The 24,484-nt window shown below is 37.9% G+C and overlaps 1 protein-coding gene across 2 annotated transcripts in view; it reads left to right on the top strand.

Moving 5' to 3' along the window:
* The window catches only part of SMIM14 (small integral membrane protein 14), an 80,746-nt gene that overhangs the window by 18,725 nt on the left and 37,537 nt on the right, over nt 1-24,484 (top strand). For both annotated transcript variants that reach the window (XM_045474990.1, XM_045474989.1), the window contains one exon: nt 17,380-17,489. In XM_045474990.1, the coding sequence (XP_045330946.1) occupies nt 17,415-17,489 (75 nt within the window). In that variant the 5' untranslated portion in view covers nt 17,380-17,414. The remainder of the gene's footprint in view (nt 1-17,379; nt 17,490-24,484) is intronic.

Genomic DNA, 24,484 nt, shown 5'->3' on the forward strand with positions numbered 1-24,484 from the left:
GGATCAGAGAGGGAGAGAGAATCCCAAGCAGGCTTTGCAGTGTCAGCATGGAGCCTGATGCAGGGCTTGACCCCATGATTCATGAGATCATAACCTAGCCAAAATCAGTAGAAAGCTTAGGCAAATGAACCACCCAGGTGTTCCTGGATGTTATTTTCCATTGCTGTCTTAGGATTTTAGATCTGTTTTTTATGGTTTGTAAGTGTATTAACTCTTTAGCTAATAGTCTGAGAAATAGATAAATGTTTAAAAAAATTTTTTTTAATGCTTATTTATTTTTGAGACAGAGAGAGAGCATGAACAAGGGAGGGGCAGAGACAGAATCTGAAACAGGCTCCAGGCTCTGAGCCATCAGCACAGAGCCCGACGCGGGGCTCGAACTCACGGACCGTGAGATCATGACCTGAGCCGAAGTCCGACTCTTAACCGACCAAGCCACCCAGGCGCCCCGATAAATGTTTAAATAGAAAAATATATAGGGCGCCTTCATCTCAGGTCGTGATCTCCAGGTTCAGGAGTTTGAACCCCCTCATGGGGCTCTGTGTTGACAGCTTGGAGCCTGAAGCCTGCTTCGGATTTTGTGTCTCCCTCTCTCTCTCTGCCCCTCCCCCGCTAGCACTCTCTCTGAAAAATAAACATTAAAAAAATTAAAAAGAAAAATATGTAAAAATAGAAACTTATGAATCTGACTTTGGAGCCACCTAGAAGGAAGAGAAGTGAATAACCTATAAAAAGTTCTCAATCTTACTCTGATATGGCAGTTGATAAATATTCAATAATATAAACTGCTAAAATCAATAAGACAAAATGTTTGAAGAAGAAATATAAATGCCAATATGAAAAGATATGCAGCCTTATTGGAATTAGGAAATTAAAAACAATGATATATATTTTGGGGGCCTGACATTTTTTTTAGTATATCCATATATAGTTGAGCATATCCATATGTTATTGTACTATCAGTGATAATACTGTATATAATTACTATGTTATACAATTAGTAACATGTGCTGTGTGCTGTTGATAGAATTAAAATTTGCAAAGGCTTTTTGTAAATGTCCTTAGGCCCAGAGATTTAATTTGTTTTGTATTCAGCCCCACAAAAATATGGGCATAAAGATGTTTGTTGCAATATTAACAAAAAAATTAGTCCATGGAGTGCCTGGCTGGCCCAGTCCATTGAGCATGTGATTCCTGATCTCAGGGTCATGCGTTCGAGTCCCACATTGGGGGTAGAGATTACTTAAACATTGGGGGGCATCTGGGTGGCTCAGTTGGTTGAAATAAATAAACATTAAAAAAAAAATTGGAAAGTCCCTAACTAATCTCTACTAAAGGAATGCTAAAATTGTATGTTCATGTTTTTGGAGTCTTATGTAGCCATTAAAAAGTATGAAGTAGAGTTTTATGTAATGAAAGGTGTGAAGGCTTTTTATGCTACAAAAAAGTAAATTGCAGAACATGTGTGAGGTGATCTATAAGATCTACCAAAATGATATATGTATATACATATTTATAAGGGTGTAAATACTTGTGAAAAGACCTGCAAGTATTCACACTGGACTGTTAACTGTGGTACCTCTGGGGAAAGGAGGAGAGTTGGGGAGGAATGGGAAAGTTGACATTTTTCATTTTACTGTGTGTACTTCTGGGGATATTACTGATACCAGGTGATCTGCTAAAAATCTAACACTAGTAACTTTGCTGTTCTATGATTTGCTACTAAGAGTGTTTAGCCTCATTAGGAACCACTTTTAAGAAGTTTATTTCCCAAGGAATCAATCCTGTGTATAAGCATGTAATTCCATGGCAAATTCTAGAGAATTAGTGTAGTGAAACTACAATATCTACTTTTTTACCTTTTCCAGAGTTATAAGCTGGCAATTAAATTTGACTCCCCAGAGGTGAAATAAGGTAAATTAAACCCACCCAGCATGAGCTGGAGTGTTTAAGGTTCTAATAGCAGATTATAAACTGGTTAACAGCACTGGAAAATTCCCTCAGCATATAGAAACAGGATGACTCAACTGACATATTGCAGCTGAACTCTACTGGGAAAGGTTTGTTATTTGCAGTGGAAGGAGGAAATGACCCGGATCAGAGCATTTGCCCTCCCAACATTCAGAGTGTATTATTTCACTTCTTTTTTTTTTTTTTTTTTTTTTTTTTTTTTTTTAATTTTTGGGACAGAGAGAGACAGAGCATGAACGGGGGAGGGGCAGAGAGAGGGAGACACAGAATCGGAAACAGGCTCCAGGCTCTGAGCCATCAGCCCAGAGCCCAACGCGGGGTTCGAACTCACGGACCGCGAGATCGTGACCTGGCTGAAGTCGGACGCTTAACCGACTGCGCCACCCAGGCTCCCCTATTTCACTTCTTTTCTATGGTAGGAGTTATTTAAGAGAGGATAGTTTGAGAGCTTTAGATGTGTGCATTTGTTTTGCCCTTTTAAGGCGTAAAAGGCAACCTTTAGGGGCTCCTGGTGACTCAGTCGGTTAGGCATCTGACTCTTGATTACAGCTCAGGTTATGAACTCACGGTTTGTAGTATTAAGCCTCGTGTGGGCCCTGCACTGACATTGCAGAGCCTGCTTGGGATTCTCTCTCCCTATCTCTCTGCTCCTCCCCTACTTGCTCTCTGTCTCACTCTCAAAATAAATAAAAATAAACTTTAATAAAGTTGCTCTATTGTGGGCAAGGCAGAACTGGGTTACTGAATCAGAATCTTGGTATGTTAGAATTTATTTCAGGGTGTTTTACAAATACCTAGAATTTACGTCAAGGTACAGAAAGGTATTTTACAAATACCTAAGGGTATTAAAACAATTCTTTTGGTGTCCTTGTTTCAGAGTTGTTCACCTCCTCAATATATATCCTAATGTGAGAACAGTGCTAAAGAATACCAAAATCATGAGCTTGACTCTTACAAACAACCAGCTTTATTGCAATTGGTCATAAAATGTCAAAGTCATGAAAATATGAACAATACACTGAAAAAATTCAAAATAATCCAGGGGAGGAGGGGAGGAATTACACATGGGCATAGATAAAATAGATGAAATGAAACAGGCCATTGGTTGATAACTACTGAAGTTGGGTGACAGCTTCTGGAGAGTTCCTACACAATTCTACTTTTTCATATTTTGAAATTTTTAATAATAAGCATTTTATACATTAGAATCTTCCTTTTACAGTTAATACTTGCGATAGCAATCTGACTGTGGGCATAAATTAACCGACAGTTTATAGGTTGCTTTTTTTTTTTTTAATGTATGTTTATTTTGAGAGCCGCTTAACCGACTGGGCCACGCAGGTGCCCCTGATAGAGCAACTTCTTAATGTCTCTGGACACATGAGATTTATTTTACTATTATATTTTAATGTTTATTTTTCTGAGAAAGAGAGAAAGAGACAGTGTGAGTGGAGGAGGGGCAGAGAGAGAGGGAGACACAGAACCTGAAGCCGGCTCCAGGCTTCGAGCTGTTAGCACAGAGCCTAATGCAGGGCTTAAACCCACGGACCTGAGTTGAGGTCAGATGCTTGACTGACTGAGCCACCCAGCGTCCCTGGACACATGAGATTTAAATGTGAGGTAGGATTGGTTAAGTTTTTTTGCTCTAGTGCTTAGCTGCTTGTGTGCACTGATGCTTGTTCTGAGGTCCTAGCCAAAAGAGAACTGTTTCCATTCTGTTTTCAAAAAACAAATAATTTTAAGTGGAAACTACTAACTGAAAACTGAATAGTACTTAAAACAGCTAAAGTTTATGTGAGGAAAGTTCCACAGAAGCATAGCGCTATTGAAGAATGTCCTGTTTATAAGTGCGTTTTCTCATTTTACTGGAACTAGTTAATACTGACATATACTTTAAAATTCTAGGTGGTTTACATGCCCCTGGCATATAGATACAGAGAAAATAAACTTCAGAAATTCAACAAATATTTATTAATGGCTGTGGCTTAAGCAGCAAAGGAGTTGTTTGGAGACAGAGTGATGACTAAAATAGGTTCCTGCCCTCAAGAAGCTGTGGACTTTTTGCAGGTGGAGGTGATGGTGATATTGGTGGAATCTAATTTTGCCAATCAAATGAATTAAAAGGAGACTTGAAACTAGCTGTATTTTACAATTTTTATGGATGATGATAGGAACAGGTCTCCCTTTATAAAAGACAATTTGTTAGCATTTCGGTGTTCAGAGGCTGCAGAACTCGGTAGGTATTAGGCATTTTAGTATTTGAATTTCATATTTAAAAACTTATAGTATCTTTTAATTTCAAATGGCATTTTATTGGCCTGGGGAGGCACAGATAGGAAGGAAGGGCCAGTATTATAAGTGGACCAGTATTTACTTATGTCTACACCAGTACAGTCTGAGCCCTTTTATCCCTATGGACAATTTGCAAAGAGGTGAGAAACAGGCTTTCAAGGGTGAATTTTATCTGTAAGGGTAGGATATATTTACTTTCAGGTTTTCTGTGTTAGATATGTATAGTCTGTTCTCTGACATGAAGGCTAATCTTTTTTTTTTTTTAATATTTTTTAATGTTTGTTTATTTTTGAGAGACAGTATGAGTAAGGGAGGGGCAGAGAGAGAGAGGGAGACACAGAATCCAAAGCAGGCTCCAGGTTCTGAGCTGTCAGCCCAGAGCCCGACGCGGGGCTTGAATCCACGAACCGTGAGATCATGACCTGAGGCCAAAGTTGGCCACTTAACCAGCTGAGCCACCCAGGTGCCCCTTTTTTTTAAAGTTGGGGTCAGACAAACCTGTGAGGTAGTCAGAGTTTGTATTTGGTATTTTCTACCTTCTGGAGAGTTAGGCTCTCTAGCTTAGGTGGTTGGCAACTCTTCTTCCCCTTCCAACCCCCAACTCCTGCTTAGCCCAGGCAAACAGATCTAAGAAGATACTAGATGGGAAGTAGGTTTGCCCTGACTGTTGTGCAACTTGATTTCACCTCAGTCTATCTTGGATATTTCCCCAAATCATTATAAAGAAATCCGCCTCATTCTTTTCAACAGCTGTGTAGGGTTTTGTGTACTCATACTATCATTTATTTAATCAGAACCACAGGGATGAAGGATATACACTTTGCTTTATCATTTTTTGCTCTTATAAACAATGAACATCCTTATACAACAACATTGCGTGTTTATTTGGATATGGATATCCAGGTTAACTAGATAAATTAATTTTTACCAATCTTCTGATAGATGAAAGTGATACTTTGATTTGTACCTCTTTTGTTTTTTGTTCATTGCCTCTGTATTTTCCTGTGAATGTGACCTTTGCTCATTTTTTTGTTAGGTTGCCATTTCTGCATTGACTTTTCAGAGTTTCCTGTAAATTAAGGAAATTAACCTAATATGTGTTGCAAGTGTTTTTCCAAGTTCTTTGTCTTTTTATTTTATAGTATATTTTTGGTTGATAGAAATTTTTATAATTTTTGGCTGTCACAAAAGTATTATTCCTTTATAGTTTCTCGGATTTATGTTCTGCATATATCCCACTTGTCTTCTTGTAGTTAAAAATTTGTGACTTTTAAAAGTTAAACTTTTTCTATATTTTGAAAGTCTTAATATATGGGTACACATTCATTGTAAGAAATGTTTAAAAATTGACAAAATGAAAGTCTGTCCTTAAAATTATATTCTTTTCCCTACAGCTAATCACTTTTTAAGTTGGATGTATATTTTTCCACTCTTTTATGTAATGCATCATACTAAAATTTAAAAAAAAGTTATCTTAGCACTTATTAATAGTTGATTGTTGAAAGTGGTACCTTTATAAATCCCCCTCAAAAATCATGGGTCAGTTTGTGGGCATTCTCTTTTTTTTTTTAATGTTTATTTTTGAGAGAGAGTGTGCACGTGTGTGCAAGCAGGAGAGGGAGACAGAATTCGAAGCAAGCTCTAGGCTCTGAGCCGGCAGCACAGAGCCTGATGCAGGGCTTGAACCCAAGAACCATGAGATCATGACCTGAGCCGAAGTTGGATGCTTAACCAACTGAGCCACCCAGGTGCCCCAATGTGGGCATTCTATTCTAATCCATTGCTCTAGTTGATTGTTTCTACGCGTGGCCTTATTTTAAAAAGTCAAATCACTAACGCATCTAGAATTTGTTTTAGTGTAAGGAATGAGGGTAGGGAGCCAACTGTGCCTTACATCACTTACAGAATAATTTGTCTTCCCTCCAGTAACTTAATATGCTGTCATCAAACCTAGATAATTCTAGAAAGGACACCATTATCTCTGACCTATTCAAAGAGCATTTTGACTAGGCTTCCTATATTGATTAGCTTCCCTCCTGTTTTCCGTAATGCAGCTGAGATGATCTTTTCAAAACATACCAGCATAAAACCTTTTGTGGGCTTCACATTGCTATTTGAATGAAGACTTAATCTTGACCATGGCCTAAAGCACTGTGTGTGGCCCATCTCTTGACCTCTCTGGTCTCATTTCAGGTTACTCTTGCTCTCTGGATGCCAGCACATTGTGGCTTTCTTTGAGTTCTTCCACTATGTCATACTCTTACTCCAGGGTCTTTACCCAGCTTTTCCCTCTGTGTCTGGAATGCCTTCTGGACCTCTGTCCTCACACCTTCTTTCTTGCCCTATTGTATTCCAGTGCATCCTTCCATTTTAAACTCAAAGTTAACTTTTTAAAAAATTTATTTATTTATTTTGAGAGAGAGAGCGTGCACGGGAGGGGCAGAGAGAGGAGCAAGGGAGGGAGAATCCCAAACAGGCTCTGTACGTGGGGCTCGAACTCATAAACCCTGAGATCATGATCTGAGCCTAAACCAGGGGTCGGACGCTTAACCAACTGAGCCACCCAAGCGCCCCCTAAAGTTAGCTTCTTGATAAATTCTTCCCTGATTAGATAAGTTTAGAACCTGTATGTGCTGTCTAGGCACCATTTAGGTGCCTTTTTTTTTTTTTTTTTTGAATAACAACTTTATTGAGACGTAATTCACACACCGTACAATGCAACAGTTAAAGTGTAAGTAAAATGCAGTGGCTTTTAGTATATTCATGAAGTTATGTGACCATCACCATAATCAATTTTAGAACATTATCTTTACCCCAGAAGAAGGCCAGTACCATTTAGCAGTCAGTCCTCATTTCTCCTCAAGCCCTCACTCTAGTCCTGGACAACTAGAATGTTTTTTTTCTTTTTTAAATTTTAGTAAAACAAATATAACAACTTTTGCCATTTTAACTATTCTTTCAAGTTTATAGTTCAGTTGCATTAATTACCCTCACAGTGTTGTACAATTATCACCACTATGTATTTCCAAAACTTTTCTATCATCCCAAACAGAAACTCTGTACTTGTTAAGCAATGACTCTCCAATCCCTTCTTCCCCAGCCCCTTGAAATTACCATTCTACTTTCTGTATGAATTTTCTTATTGTAGATATTTCATGTAAGTAGAATCCTACAATATTTGTCCTTTTGTGTCTGACTTATTTCACTTAGCATAATGTTTCATGGTATATCAGAACTCCATTCTTTTTTATGGCTGAATATTATTTCATTGTGTGCATATACCACATTTTGTTTGTCCGTTTATCAGTTGATGGACTTGTGGGTTGTTTCCACTTTTTGGCTATCATGAATACTGCTGTGATGCATATTTAGCATACAACTATTTGTTTGAGTCCATTTTCAAATCTTCAGGGTATATACCTAGAAGTGGAATTGGTGGGCCATTGATAATTCTATGTTTAACTTTTTGAGGAACCACCAAACTGTTTTCTAGAGAGGCTATACCATTTTATGTTCCCATGGGCAATACAAAAGGGTTCTTTCTAATTTCTTCACATGACTTTTTTTTTTTGTTTATTATTTTTTGAGAAAGAGCACGTGGGCATTAGTAGGGGAGGGGCAGAGATAGAGGGAAAGAGAGGATTTCAAGCAGGCTCCGTGTTGTGAGCCTGGGGCCCCATGTGGGGCTCAAACTCAGGAACTGTGAGCCAAAATCAAGAGTCTGACACAACTGACTGAGCCACTGAGGCGCCCCTTATCTTTTTTTTTTATGATAGTCATCCTAATAGGTGTGAAGCGGTATCTCATGATTTTGATTTATATTTCCCTAATTAATGGCGTTGAACATTTTTTCATATGCTTATGGGTCATTTATATATCTTTAGAGAAATGTCAATTCAAGTCTTTTGCCCATGTAAAAACTATGGGTTTTTTTCTTGTGTTAGAGTGATTCTTCATATATTCTGGATATTAAACTCTTATCAGATATGTGATAGGCAAATAGTTTCTCTCATTTTGTGGTTTGTGTTTTCAGTCTTTTGGTCCATTTATCTTTTTTTTTTTTTAAGTTTATTTATTTTGAGAGAGACAGAGCATGAGTGCGAGTGGGAGAGGGGCAGAGAGAGAGGGAAGATCCCAAGCAGGCTCTGCACCATCAGTACAGAGTCCAACGTGGGGCTTGAACTCATGAAACCATGAGATCATGACCTGAGCTGAAATCAAGAGTTGGACACTTAACCAACTGAGCCATCTCAGTACCCCTTGGTCCATTTATCTTTTATAGCATTTACAAGTTTGTATTTATAATTTTAAAAATATTTAGGTAATTATCTGTCTTGATATTAGAATGTGAACACTGTTAGGGAAGAACTGTATCAGATTTTGCTCATTTTTATATTTCTTTTTTTTTTTTTAAGTTTATTTATTTTGAGAGAGAGGGGGAGTGGCAGAGAGAGAATCCCAAGCAGGCTCCACACTGTCAATGCACAGAGCTTGACATGGGGCTTGAACTCATGAACCATAAAATTACGACCTGAGCCAAAATCAGGAGTCTGACGCTCAACCAACTGAACCACCCAGCCACCCCCCTCATTTTTATATTTCTAATGCCTAATACAGGTACTAAATGTTTTTTGATTGAATGAAGTTCCCTTTAGTTAATTTATGAATTGTTCCATTGATCTTAAATCTTAAATATTAGTTGGCCATGGAGCACGTGGGTGGCTCATTCAATTAAGTGTCTGACTTCGGCTCAGGTCATGATCTCATGGTTCGTGAGTTTGAGCCCCATATCAGGCTCTATGTTGACAGCTCAGAGCCTGGAGCCTGCTTCAGATCCTGTGTCTCCCTCCCTCCCTCTCTCTCAAAAATATACATTAAAAAAAATTCTTTTAAATATTAGTTAGCCATCTTGGCCTCTCACTTGTTACTGTTATTTTTCAAATCTTCCTAGTTATTTCCTTGCTTTTGTCCAGTTAGTTCACGCACCCTTCTCCCCCCCCACCTGCCACATTGGTATCATTTTAGATAACATATTTTTTTTTCCTTCAGAGAGCTTTCTTGGTAGGATAGAGGCTGCAAAATTCTCTTTGTTAGTTTGGGCTGTTACAGCAAAATACCAGAGAATGAGTGGCTTAGACAACAAACATTTATTTGTCATAGTTCTGGAGTCTGGTAGGTGCATGATTAGGGTGCATGCAGATTCAGAGTTTGGTGAGGGCCCTCTTCCTTTTTTTTTTGGACTCATCTTAAAAAATTTATTTTTATTTTATTTTTTACTTTTTTTTTTTTTTTTGTGAGAGAGAGAGAGCAAGCGAGCAGGGGAGATGGGCGGGGGGGGGGGGAGGGGGAGGGGGGAGAGAGTCCCAAGCAGGCTCCATACTCAGCGAGGAGCCTGATGTGGGGCTTGATTCCATGACCCTGGGATCATGACCTGAGCCAAAATCAAGAGTCTGATGCTCAACCTGCTTAACCACCCAGGCACCCCCTCTTCCTGGTTTATGTGTTCTTCACATGATATACAGAGAGAGATCATTCTCACGTCTGTTCTGTAGAGACACTAAATCCATTCATAAAGATCCACTCTCATGACCTAATTACTCCCAAAGGTCCTGTCTCCAAATACCATCAAATTGGCTATTAAGGCCTCAACATATTGTTAAATAACAAAAACTCAATTGAGTAAATTTAAAGATAAAATTAGCTTTATCCAACAATTCATGAATTGGGCAGCATCCTGTTTAGCAAATAGAAAGGAGCTCTGCTGAGCTTTAGAAAAAGAAAGGTTCTTAAAGATAGAAAGGGGGTAGAAAAGGAAATTATTAGCAAAGAATGCATTGTTTTAGGCAAGGTCAGCCTCCTAAGGGGAATGGAAGGGTCTATCAGGAAGATTATCTTATTAGTGCTGACTAGGAAATTCCATGTTGACTGGTTAAAAGTTGCATTCCTGGGGGGTCAAAACTTCAGTCAGGTTGTATATTAAGTCTTGGTTTCCTGATACGGAATTTAGCACAAGGGACTCCATTTTGACTTGCTGTCTCCTTTTTAACAATTCACCCCTTTTGATGAGACTCTCAGTTTAACTGAGAGATGTGATCACAATTTAAGACATCAGTTCCACTCTCAGCTCTGAAGTTCTCACCGATTTTGTACGTTTTTTATTTGGGGTATTCATAGGTTGTTACCTTTTTTCTTTTCTGCTTAGTCTCCGTAATAGGCCACAACTTCAGGTTCACAGTTTTGTTTTTTAAAGAATTTATTTTTAAGTAATCGCTACACCCAATGTGACACTTGAACTCATAATCTTGAGAGCAAGAGTCATCCTATCAACTGAGCCAGACAGGCACCCCCCCAGGTTAACAATTTTTAAGTCAGTCATTCTCTTTGTTCCTTTTCTGATATTCTCATCTTAGGGATATTATTTGCATGGTAGCTAGTAGCTAGGAACATGCATGTATTTTGAGAGAATACAATGTGGCAGAGAGATTATTATGATTATTAGAAAGAAGATAATTTCCCAAAGTTTGGAGTGCACTTCAGAGCTATGATCCCCAAGACCAAAACCAATGAAAATCAAGTAAGTCAAGTCAAAGGAAGACCCTGTTGAAGGAGGTTACCTTTTTAAAATTTTTTAAAAATAATTTTTTAAATGTTTTATTTATTTTTGAGAGAGAGAGAGAGAGAGAGAACAAGCGGGGGAGGGGCAGAGAGCGGGGGACAGAGGATCTGAAGCAGGCTCTGCACTGACAGCAGAGAGCCAATGTGGGGCTCGAACTCACTATGGTCTGAGCTGAAATCAAGAGTTGGACACTCAACCGATTGAGCTACCCAGGCACTCTAAGGAGCTCATCTTTTTAAGCCAAGTGGTTTGCTCAGTGATCTTATGTAACTGAAGTTTCCACTTTCTCAGAAATGTTAATCCAGGTGTAGCAGGTAGTAGTGGCCATAGCACAGATACCTCCTTGCTCAGCTAAAAGATGAGCAAGGGCTATTCTGTTATCAAAAACAACTGTGGCCAGACAGTCTAAGGGTTTTTGTTGGATAGCTATTGTAGATTTTACAATACTTTCAAGAGTTAAGGAAAAGTTTCTAATCATAGCCTCATTTACATTTACTCCTAACCATGGAAGTAGGGCCCTGCCAAAGATAGTGAATCTTGAATCCTGAAAGCCTCCTGGTAGGTCTTTTCTAACTTGACAATGTAAACTCAGAAGAGTTGACCAAAAGGAGCACACTTTGGTAACCAAAGAGGCCTTGCCTGAATCTGCACCAACTGTCTAAGCATTTATAGGCCCAAGGAGAATGATAACCGCTGCAGACAAAGACAAACCCTGTGAGGGCACAAACCATTCCTGTTCAGGCAGTATTGTTAATAGATTCATTCACAAGAATTGTGTTTGCTCGTCATAGTCAGGGGTCAGTTAGGTTTTCTCCTAGCCTGAAATAAAAAGTTCTAAATTCCACTGGCCTTAGCAGTGGCCTGGGAGGTGGTAGTATTATCTTTCCAGGCCAGTGCCAGAGTAAAGAAAAGAAAGTGAAGAAGAAAGGGTTTCATGTTTAAAGTATTTAGTATTCATGTTTAGTTAAAGTCTTGATCCAGTGTCTTGGGAGGAAGCATCTTGCTGTTAGCTAATCTTCCTAGTCAGTTTGATGTAGAGGTCCCCAGTGTTTGTGCAGGACCAGATGTCAGGTGCAGTTTGTCAGCTTTGAAATGTGTATCTAAGGTTCATGTCCCTATCATCTGGGTAGTGAGGAGGACCTTTCAAGGAGATTTAAGGACAGTCTTTATTCTTTAATGATTCCAAATCAGAAGAGTGGGAGAAAACTGGGAACATTAGCTAGATGTGTCATAGCCAAATATTTGAGGGAACCTGGAATTCAGGATCCAGTCCACTTTTAACTGAAAACACACATCCGACTTTCCTTGAATATGGAGAGGTTTCCCTTATTATTTCTTACAGCTTAATTACACATATTAAAGTTTTTAACCTTTAGAAATCTTAGTTTCTAGTGAAAATAAAAAAGTAAACGGTTGTGAACTGTCATTTGCATTAACATCCTGTGGCTTGGCAGACTTTAAATACTTTTTAGGGATGTCTGAGTGGTTCAGTCGGTTAAGTGTCTGACTCTTCATTTTGGCTCAGGTGATGATCTCATGGTTGTGAGATCAAACCCAGCATTGGGCTCTGCACTGGGTGCAGAGCCTGCTTGAAATTCTGTTGCTCCTTCGCCCCTTGCCCTTCCCTCACTTGGGCACACGTGTGTGTGTGTGTGTGCACGTTCCCTCTCTATAAAAAAATTTTTTTTAAATAAGTACTTTTATAATTTCTAGAAACATGCTTTCCCCAAATATCTTTAGTTCCTCTGTAAAATGAAACCAAAAAATCGATAAACCTATGTTCAGTAATTAGTGTTTCAGTATTTTATCTTATTTGGAAATGATCTGGATATTTAATGAATTTCACTTAAATTATCATCTAACTTAATAAAATTTTAAGGTTTCGGGTTACCAAAAGATTTGGGAGAAACTAAAATTTACCTAAAACTTTTTATTCTATTTAACATCTATTTGATTGTTTTTAACAATTATGTTTAGATTACCCACAAAAGCCATTAGACCTTAGACAAGACCAGCCATTGCCCCAAGATGTTTTTTTAGCTGACAAATTTTGTGAGAGATAAAATGAACTTATTTGACTAGTAAACTCAGGCAGAGTAAAAGTTTGTATTTAGTCTGATATCTCTAAGGACATGTCTGCTTTAATTTAAACCAACACACTGTAACTAGCTTTTATACTGAAAATTGAACTAGATCATGTGAACTTGAAAAACACTTGGGTTCACTTCTATTATATTTCTGAGATTTACAAGTACTTCATAAGCACTTTTTAAAATTTTTTTTGTTTATTTTATTTATTTATTTTGAGAGAGACAGAGACAGCACAAGTGGGGGAAGGGCAGCTAGAGAGGGAGAGAGAGAATCCCAAGCAGGCTCTGTACTGCCAGCACTGAGCCCAATGTGGGGCTTGAACCCACAAAGCTGTGAGATCATGACCTGAGCTGAAACCGAGTCGGACACTTAACTGACTGAGCCACCCAGGCGCCCCCATAAGCACTTATTTTTAAGCCAGTTAAACAGAGCTGTGTTTTGTTTTTGTTTTTTTAATTTTTTAATGTTTTTATTTATTTTTGAGAGAGCACTAACAGGCGAGGGGCAGAGAGGGAGAGAATGCCAAGCATGTTCTGCATTGTCAGCACAGAGCCTGATGCTGGGCTCAAACCCGCCAACCATGGGATCATGCCCTAAGCTGAAATTAGTCCAACGCTTAACCAACTGAGTCACCCAGGCACCCCTGTGTTTTGTTTTTGTTTTTGTTTTTGTTTTTGTTTTTGTTTTTTAAAGTAAGCTCTACATTGGGGGCTTTGTGCTAACAATGCAGAACCTGCTTGGGATTCTCTCTTTCCCTCTCCCTCTCCCCCTTCCCTACTTGCCCACGTGGTCTCTCTCTCAAAGTAAAATAAAAATAAAAACTGTCTTTAAACAGTTCTTATTTAAAAATGTATGTACATTTACATCTTTGAAAAAGAATTTTTAATGTTTGTTTTTGAGAGAGAGTATTAGTGGGGGAAGGGCAGAGAGAGAGGGAGACATAAAATCCAAGACAGGCTCCAGGTTCCAAGCTGTCAGCACAGAGCCTGATGCAGGACTTGAACCCACAAACCTTGAGATTATGACCTGACCGGAAGTCAGATGCTTAACCTACTGAGCCACCCAGGCCCCCCTATATTTACACCTTAAAGGCATGGGAGAAGACTTCAGGTTCCCCTGAGGACTTTGGTAAATAAGAGATAAATAAATATATAGGAGCTAAACAAGGAGGTTTTAGAATTAGTAAAAGGAATAGGTGAACATTGAATTGCCTCTAGAGCTGCATTTCTAATTTTGCTAAGATATGTAAGATGTAGACAATTGCTTTCAATTCCTCAAAGAATGAGGTTGCAATTCGAGTGACATCATAGGTTGATCCACCCATCTAATTACACTTTTTTTTTTTTTTTAGTAGACTTTTACAAAGACTTTAAAAGATTTTTCCTTTCCTTCTGGGTACCTAATTTTATTTTAGCTTAGGGGAGGAGGCCTAAAAAAACATTCTTAACAGGCTTTGTATGTCAGCTTTCAATCTAGCCTATTTCCAGTCACAGAGCTACTTAAAAATTCTTTTAGGTGTCTTGTCAGTTTTCATCTGGGACAAACAGCAAACATTTCTTGCCATATTGAGTAACTCCCCCTTGGATATATGGGAGGGATTCCCAACGAAAGTGCAAAAGGTAACTTATTTTCCTTTCTTTACTGGGTACTACAGACAGATCTCAGAGTGCTGACTCTAATAAGAATGTTCATCCTTAGCCAGCTTCTTCCAGTTTTTCCAGGATCCCATCTGTAGCTCCGTTTTTTACCAGAATCTGGCAAGATTTTTTATTTTTAATGTTAGTTTTTCTTTGGCTATTTAAGAGAATAATGTAGCATTTTGCCAGAAAATCTCTTAGAGTCCCATTTGAGAGGAGCCCTCCTTTGAGGTCAGGTATGGGAATGACTGAAAGGTCATTAACTTGGCAGACTTTTGTTTATGGTCCATAAAGGCAACTCAGAGGAGTACTAGAATGAATATTCAAATAAAGGAGGATAGAGGAAAACAGTAAGAGTTATATCAGTTTTTTTGCTTTTAAGTACTTTTTACATCTTTAATTTTTCACTAGCCGTTTATAACAAATCTTTTAATGAAGCTATTTTGGAATTTTGAAGCCTTTTGGGGTCTCCTGCATACCAATTAAAATAGTATCCCATTCTGTTTGATTTGGAAGCCCTTGCTTTTAAGGGCACTTGTTAAATGCTCTTATCTAATTGGAACATTTCTCATAATGGCCATTGTAATTCTAGGTTGTAATTCCTCTGACGACTGGTAGCGGTTTGGTAGGACCCTAGCCACAATTAGAATTTAACTCGCCTTTTCTGTGCAGCCATATCTAGTCACAAATGGGGTGTAACCCACATTTATGTCTGGCCATATTTTGGGGCTGCCAATCTGATGGTTACCAAGCCAAGTTCTCAGGACACAAAAAATCTTCGCAAAATTTTGCCACTTCTATTAATATTTGTGTCTTCTGGACCATAGTTCTTAGGCATAAAATAAGCACAGGTGCCGGAAGGAAATATGCTTGACTGTTTAGAGTTTAAGGATCCCATAAGCCAAGTTTAGGTTTCTCAGAGCTGAGCTAATACCTAAAAGGGATGTGCCTCTGGGTTGGGAATTGTACAGTATACATCATTGCACAGAAGTTTTCTTGAGTTTGGCAGGTGACCTAGAGTCAGCCTAACCTGTTCTGTGACCAACTTGATGTCAGAGTCTTTGAGTTAGGTAATGAATACACTAACAGCTCTGAAGTATTGTGTCAGTGCCCACCACCAATTTTTGTGGCTTTTTTTTTTTATGTGATTCCTGTTAGTTATAGCCCTTATCTATACAAAATAAGACAAACATGTGCACCCTAACATAGCAGCAGCAACCATAACATGTTACTGTAGACTGGCCAAGAGAAGGCTTTATGTACCATCACTGATTCCTAGCATGGATTAAACCAGCAGACTCCAGTAAAATGGGGACTGTGGATTGGAACTGGGGAAAAGACTAAACCACCAAATCCCAGTAAGTGGAGACTATAGACTAGAACTGGAAGGGTATTCCAAACATTGTGGACTGAGCCAAGAGGTAGGGACTCAGGTTTCAGATGGAACTGTGTGCCAGCTCAAGCTGACCCATTGAGCCCTGGACTGGAAAGCCAGTTAGCTTAAGAGCTCAGCAAAGAGTATGGAGCTCAGAACTGACAAGAACTCCGTGATGGCCCTCAGAAATGGCTAGAAAGAAAGTAAACTTGATTCATTTCATGGGGTACCACACCTATGTTTCTTGTTGTCCCCAAAGATGTCAGAAGTCTCCTTTAGTCCTGCTGCCTTCACCAAATTCTTTAAGTAACAAAAATTAAACTGAGTAAATGTAAAGATTTGGCTTTATTCAACAATTCATGAGTTGAGCAGTGTCCCATGTAACAAATAGCAAGGAGCTCCACCAAGCTGTATAAAAGGAAAGGTTTTTAAAGGCAGAAAGGGGGTGGTGAAGGGAAATTATTAGCAAAGAATGCATTGTTTTAGGCAAGGTCACCTTCCTACAGGGAATGGAAGGGGTTTGTGGATGGATTATCTCACTAGTGCTGACTAGTGAGATAATTCCGTGTTGACTGGCTAAAGGTTACCATTCTTGACGGGGTAGGGGAGGTTGAAACTGCGATTAGATAGGTTATTAGGACTTGGCTTGCTGACATGGAGTTTAGCACAAGTGACTCCATTTTGTTGCCTGGTATCTCCTTTTTATTTTTTTTAATTTTTATTTATTTTTATATAATTTATTGTCAGGTTAGCTAATATACAGTGTGCTCTTGGCTTCAGGAGTAGATTCCTGTGATTCATCACTCACATACATCACCAAGTGCTCATCCCAGCAAGTGCCCTCAATGCCCATCGCTCATTTACCCCATCAACCCTCACTCAGTTTGTTCTCTGTATTTGAGTCTCTTATGGTTTGCCTTCCTCTCTGTTTGTAACTTTTTTTTCCTTCCCTTCCCCGCCATGGTCTTCTGTTAAGTTTCTCAAATCCCAATTATAAATGAAAACATATGATATCTTCTCTGATTTATTTCACTTCTGCTGTCTCCTTTTTAACAATATGAATTTTAGCAGGGGCACAAACATTTATTCTATAGCAGTACTATAACTAACAAAGAATTAAATTATTAAGCAGAGTAGGACTCTAGCATCATATGTTTCACAGGAGGGCCCAGTATAGAACATCAGAAGACATTCACATTTGTAGGAAATTAGTCTGATGGCAGAACAGGTAGGCAACCATTTGTGTGGATTCATAAATTACATAGTTTATAATAAATATGAACTATCCTTAGTTTGAGAACTATTAGTTAAGAGACCTGTTATATTAAGAATTTTTCATAGCTTAAGGGAAAGAATAACTGAACAGTAGTCTTACAACATTTTTTCCTTCCTCCTAGATTTAAACAGTCAAGTTAAATCAAACTGGGAAATCATGGCAGAAGGTGGATTTGATCCCTGTGAATGCGTTTGCTCTCATGAACATGCGATGAGAAGGCTGATCAATCTGGTGAGATGAATGGGATGGTCCTATTCAGAATTGAACTGTATCCCTTCTGTCCTGTTTTTTGGGGGGTGGGGGGCGGGGGGGGGGAATGTTGGTTATTGGAGAATTTTCATCTGATGGTCACTAAAATTATTTCATAATTGAAATTCCACAATGGTTTAAGTCATAGTGGTTAAAGTGCTTGCCAGCAATTCTTCTATTAGAGATAAAAACAAAACAAAACAAAACAAAACCAAAAAACAGATTGCTACCTTTTATTTATGGTAGATTTCTTTTGGTGAAATCACCATCACGGGAAGATGACACATTTGTGTGTAGCCTTTTCTGTTCTATATTAACACATATATAGTCTTCAGCTATATGGAGCTTGTTTACCTGATAAACTGCTATGAAGTCATAGTTCCTATTGTGACATGGTTCAAATCCTACTCCAATAAATGGCATGACAATAAAAATTTCTATATAAAGCATTTCCAAGTCCAAATCAATTATTTGACAGAGGCAGGTTTCTGAACAACATGCTTTAGATAGTCTCATTGAATTGATTGTTGTGAGATTTGAATTTGTAAAGTTTTTTTTTTAATTTTTTTTTTTCAACATTTATTTATTTTTGAGACAGAGAAAGATAGAGCATGAACGGGGGAGGGGCAGAGAGAGAGGGAGACACAGAATTGGAAACAGGCTCCAGGCTCTGAGCCATCAGCCCAGAGCCTGACGCGGGGCTCGAACTCACTGACCGCGAGATCGTGACCTGGCTGAGGTCGGATGCTTAACCGACTGCGCCACCCAGGCGCCCCGAATTTGTAAAGTTTTTAAGACTCTCCTAGTCTTATAATCTTAAATACAGGAGTCTTTATGTATTAAATACAGGACTTTATACTTTTTTTATGTACAAAAGAAGAAATTTGACTATTAACAATAAAGTATATTGTATTATTATTATGCTAGACATAACATTTTGTTGTTCTAGAAAGCTCTTGTAAAGAGGTATATTATCATAGATCAGGTAATAAAGGCAGGAACAAACATTTGCTCAAATATTTGAGTTGTTGGTGGTTAATAAGCAGGTTTTCCGCTGACTCAGTGTCTGTATGTAGTGATCAGAAGTGTGTTTCTTGTGAATGATACTCATTTTAGAGTCAACATATGCTAGGACTTATGATCCTAAAAAATTTCTTACAGGGAAATCAATAAAATAAGAACTTATAAAATTAATAAGACTTGTGGTTATAGAAATAAAATAGAAATGTTATATCTCTGACAACTTGTAAAAATAGATGAGTCTAAGGAGAGAATATTTAAAATATTTTCTCTGATTTATGATGTTAAATAGCTGATAGCTTTTATGTCTAAATTTCAGGGTAAGGCAAAAATTTTTTTTTCAAATGTGATGCTAGGCACAAAAAATAGACTTGTAATTTAACTGGTAAATTTTCCCAGGAGATCAGTTTTTCTTTTTTTTAATTTTTTTTTTAACGTGTATTTTTGAGACAGAGAGAGAGAGCATGAACAGGGAGGGTCAGAGAGAGGGAGACACAGAATCTGAAATAGGCTCCAGGCTCAGAGCTGTCAGCACAGAGCCCGACGCGGGGCTCGAACTCACGGACCGCGAGATCATGACCTGAGCCGAAGTCGGCCGCTTAACCGACTGAGCCACCCAGGCGCCCCAGGAGATCAGTTTTTAATAAGAATTACTACCTCTTTTTTTCTTAATGTCATCTTTTTATTTTTAACATAGTATCTATTATGCTTTTTTCTCTTAGCTCTGCTGCTTTTTTTTTTTAGAGATGACTAAAACTAAGCCCTACTCTTTATGATCCCCTGTACATTTTTTTTCTCTTCAGTAGGTTGTCAGGAAAACTCATGTTTAGCTTTGTTTTGTTTTGTTTTTAATGGGCACATTCATACCTGATGGGACATTATTGATAGCAATCCTAGTGTGAAGTACTTTATGTGAAAATACGTTTTAGATTTTACAAACCTTTAAAAGTGTACAGTGTACATTTTTTAGTCTATGCTGGATATTTTCACATGATGTAAATTACTGATGGGTAATCTTGGATGGGTGATCTGCTAGTGTATAAATTGCTGATAGCAGTATTGAAGATTCCAGAAGGGAGGAGAAACTCACTTGATTTCAATGAGGAAACTTGCTAATTAGGCTTGATAGACATTTGTTTGATTTGAATTGTGCTTTATAGTTTTTATTTCTTTTTTTATTTAAACTCCAATTCAAGCAGCATTTTGGGGCCATACCTACCTTATCGATATTAAGTACTTTCTAAACTGAAAGAGTATCTTTTGAAACAACGTCTCTAACATCAGAAATTCAGAAATAATGTCTCTAACTTCAGAAGTTCAGCCATGAGGTCTCTAAGTTCTCTAAATTCAGAAATGTGTAATACTGTTTACTATAGCATTATTTCTAGTAGTGAAAGTTATAAACAACCTAAATGTCTGCCAGTAGTGGTTATATCATGGTTTGCTCATATGATGGAATCTTATACAGAGGTTTAAAAGAATGTCTTTGAAGATTACATCATAACAGAAGGGAAATTCACATGTGAAATGAATAAAGGCAACATCTAGAAATGACATTTAGCATCATCTTGCTTTTCTGTACCCACACACACCGTATATATATATGTGCATAGGAAAAAAAGCCTTGAAGAAAATATGTCAGTGTTAACAGTGTTTATCTCTGGATTGTAGAATATAAGGTGAGAGGGTTTTTTTTTTATAGTTTTCTGTATCTTCTATGATATACTCAGGAAAAGGGTTATTTAACAAAAAGAATCTTTTTTTTTTTTCATTTAAACATTGTCAGCACTCTTTCATACTGTACTAGGCTTTTATACCTCTCATGCTTTTGTTATCTTCTACTCTTACACTTCAGAGGACCTGTTTTTAGTACCTTTATCTTAACTACTCTGTGGAAGTCTAACCCCCCAGTCTATATTTAAAAGCAGTTTATCTGATGGTATAATTTTTCTGTATTAGTTGTAACTACCAGAATTTAGATGTCTGCCTGTTCAGAAAACTCATGGGTATATATTGGTGATGACAGAGCAGAGGTTTATTACCCTCATCTTTCTAAAAGTAGACATTGAACTCATCTTTGCAATAGAGTAGCATCTCATTAATTTTAGGTTCTAATTTGGAATTTTTGTTACTTTTTACTTCGTATAACCAAATTGGATTTTCTTGTAGGTTAGAGTATTATCAAATTCTGAGAATTTAAGGTGCTAATAGCAAGTAAAAACCTGGGAACACTTAGAGATTTTAATGATTATTTATGGTTAGATTATTAATTGTGTACTGGACTGCAGTTTAGTTTTGCCTGTTCTGTGGAAATAGGTGGGCTTTGCCAAGGGATATTTTCAGCTTAGGAACCGTTAAGATTTTACCATTGTTTCCTTTCCATTTTAATAAAGTTCTGTTCATTCACAATTTAAAACTAAATTCTTTTCCTAATTTAGTAATGATATCAGTTAAGGTTCTTTATTATAGGTTATAGAAGTTCTGACTGAGTTAAGCAGAAAAAGACCTATTAAAAGGATAGTACGTGGCTCACACTGGAGAACCTAGCATGGAAAATGAATACGATCAAAGGGAGGGTAAGTGCCAAAACAAGAGGGAGCCAAAGTCGTGCTGCAGAGCTAGGGCAGCCAAGAAGCTGCTTGCTCCTGAATTCTAGACTTTTGTATGTCCAAGTGTTGATGCAGCGTCTCCATTTAGATAACTAGTAGACATCTTACACATGATATGTGCATTACCAGACTTCTTTTCTTGCCCCCAGGCTTAAACTTCCTTGTCTCTTCTATTCACTCCATTATTCTGGTTGCTCAGGCAATACCTTTTGTGTCAATTTTTACTCTTTCAGCCTCATAGCTAATGCAGAAACAAATCCTTTTGACTCAACCTTAAAAATATATCTAGAATCCAGACATTTCTCACACTTTCCGTGCAGCATCCTGTTCTAGTCTACATCAGCTTTTGCCTGGATTATTAAATTAGCCTCTTTATGAGCCTCCTTGCTTCCACCCCCTTGCCATGCCCCACTTTCTGCAAGTTTAGTTTTCACTACAGCAGCTGAAGTGATCTATTTTCGATAAAACAGATAATGTTCTCCTTCCCTCAAACTCCTGCATGACACTTAAAGTGAAAAAAAATTTACATAACCCTACATGATCTGTCCCTTCTCCACCCCACTCTTCCCTTTTGCTCATTTTGTCTAACATTTCTGGCCTCTTACAGGTCACACACAAATGATCGATAGTGTAAAGACTTTAGACTTTTCTATAGCGAAACTGGAAGGCATTGGCACAAAGACTTTAAGTTCTGAAAGGAAATTATTACAAATCCAGCATTCTGTATTCAACCAAAGTGTCAATCAAATAGGAGAGAATCTTCAAAAATCCTATCTCATGTACCATTACTTAGAAAGGTGCTAAAGAATGAACTATTTTTCACCAAAATGAAGACATAAACCAAGGAGGGAGACTAAGATTTGAGTGTAGAAAGTGAGAGGTCTAGCACATGCAAGAAGCAAAAGTAACTTCCAGAATAATGGTGAATGGAAATCCCAAGGTGATAGCTGTGCGTCAGGTTTGTGGATACAAGACAGCTGGTTTCATTGAGAGGGTGTCACACAGCTCTAGCAGAGACTTTTTCAGGAGGATGAATTTATAGAACACCTAGTGAGTCGAGACATTTTGTGATCTAAAAAGCTGAAAACAAGTTGCCAAAAGTTCTAGAAAACCAAGTAAATGGGGGGAAAAAAGAACATTTAACTTTAAGGGAATACAGAAAATAGTACAGAAAAGAAAAAGTGATTATAATTTACTACATGGTTCAAATGTGAAGAGCATTTACATAGTCATAATAATGTTAAAACTATTGAGCTAAAGCAATTTATGATTTAATTACTAGCAGATGGGAAGAGTGTACATGTGTGTTGGGTTCAGAAAAGAGAGAACTAGGTCTTCTTATTCTATACTGGTGAATCAATGGGTATTGCTTAAAACTGAAAAATCAAGAAGTAGCAATAATGCATATTTATAAAGACATGGAGGTAAATACTAAAATAATCAGCTAAAAGGTGAAAGTCGTTCCTCTATGGGAGGAGAAATAGGTATGCAGAAATGAGGAACTGCTTTTTTTCGGAACAGACTTGCAAAAGTGTTTATTTAACTCTGAATTGTATACATGAATAACTAATAAAAATTAAAACAACAAAAAGCAAAAACCTTCCAGTTAGGAGTAAAAAGACAAGGTGTGAGTCTATTGGGTAGCTGGATATGTTGTGTATCTTTTTCCTCCATGGAATGTAAGGTGACTGGTTGAGGCCTTTGCTACCGGCTAAAACCAGGTTACTGCTTTCTAAGAAAAGTAGAAAATATTCATGGGGAGGGCTTCTAGTTGGATGTTAAGGATCAAGAGAGAAGCCAGAGTAACCCCAGACCTTTAGTGGATATAAAAGAGGAAATGGTTCAGAAATGAAATGTGCTATATATAAAGCCTTAGAATGAAGCTTTCCCTACTTTGAGCATTAAGAGGTTCTCTAGCCTGCCTGCATCCTTCCTTGATAAGGAAAGCTATTTGTATATGCTGTCACCATCCTGATCCTTTAATAACTATAAAGAGGAAAACAAGAAAGCAGTTGAGGAAAATAAGAGGACCACAGTGTGGTTGGGCATAGCTAGCTACATTCAAAGATAAGATGAAATAATTAGATGTGTCTAATATGAAAAATCATTGTGCAAGTTATGGCTATAAGTGCAGCTTCATAAAAGTATGTTGTCCTGGTCTTCAATATCACCAGCAACATGATTTTCTGAAATGGTGAACAATTCTTTGTAAAGTTGTAAACAAAACTAAGTATAATATTCCTTTGATTTAAATGCTGAATTCCAGTTAAATTCTTTGGTAATTTAGTGTCGGCTAACCAAAAAATATCTTGCTGTTATTTTTTTAATGGACTTAGATTAAAGGCTCAGATTTTTCACTTATGTGAATAGGTGGCAGGACATTTGAAAGTCATGTGAGATGTAAGCCAGTCACAACAATCGAAGATCTGCCTCTCAGATATCCACGATGCCCTGGTACTGACACATTGGAGAACATATGATGGGGGGAGAAGTAGAGTTTAAAAAAAAAAAAAGGAGGGGAGCCTGGGTGGCTCAGATGGTTAAGATGATGGACTTCAGCTCAGGTCATGATCTCACAGGTTCGTGGGTTCGAGTTCTATGTCGGGCTCTACGCTGACAGCGTGGAGCCTCCTTGATATTCCTTCTCATTCCCTCTCTCTCTGCCCTTCCCCCACTCGTGTGCATGCACTCTCTCAAAATAAATGAACATTAAAAAAAAGAGGAAACCCAAATAAGCTTATGAAGGTAGGCAAGAAGAAAGAAGAGAAGCGTAGTTCATAGAAAGCACAAGTAAAATGTTATGTGTGAGTGGGTTCTCATCCCCTGTTAAAAGAGTTAGATTGGAGTCTTGAAATGCTATTTACAAGGAAGACAGTTACTAGGGTGTCTGTGTGGCTCAGTCAGTTGAGTGTCTGACTCTTGATTTTGGCTCAGGTCATGATCCTAGGATCATTGGATTGAGCCCCAAGTTGGGCTCCACACTCAGCATGGAGGCTCCTTGAGATTCTTTCTCGCTCTCTCTCTTTCCCTCTCTCCCTCCATTTGCCCCTCTCTCCCCCCACCCAGTCTCTCTCTCTCTTTCTCTCAAAAAAAAAAAAAAAAAAAAAAATATATATATATATATATATATATATATAGTAGGTATGTGATAAAGGAGTGAGGAAAAAGCTATCTCAAAAGAATGCAGTACTCTTAATCTTAGACACAATATAATTCAAAGCCAAAACAATTAAGTGGAACATGGAAATAATATTGACAAAAGATAGAATTCATCAAAAAAATATGGACCTTTGTGTCTTGAACAACAGAGAACACAAAAACTATTATAAATACAAGAAGAAACATTCT

Source organism: Leopardus geoffroyi, chromosome B1, assembly GCF_018350155.1.
Source record: "Leopardus geoffroyi isolate Oge1 chromosome B1, O.geoffroyi_Oge1_pat1.0, whole genome shotgun sequence".
Classification (NCBI taxonomy): domain Eukaryota; kingdom Metazoa; phylum Chordata; class Mammalia; order Carnivora; family Felidae; genus Leopardus; species Leopardus geoffroyi.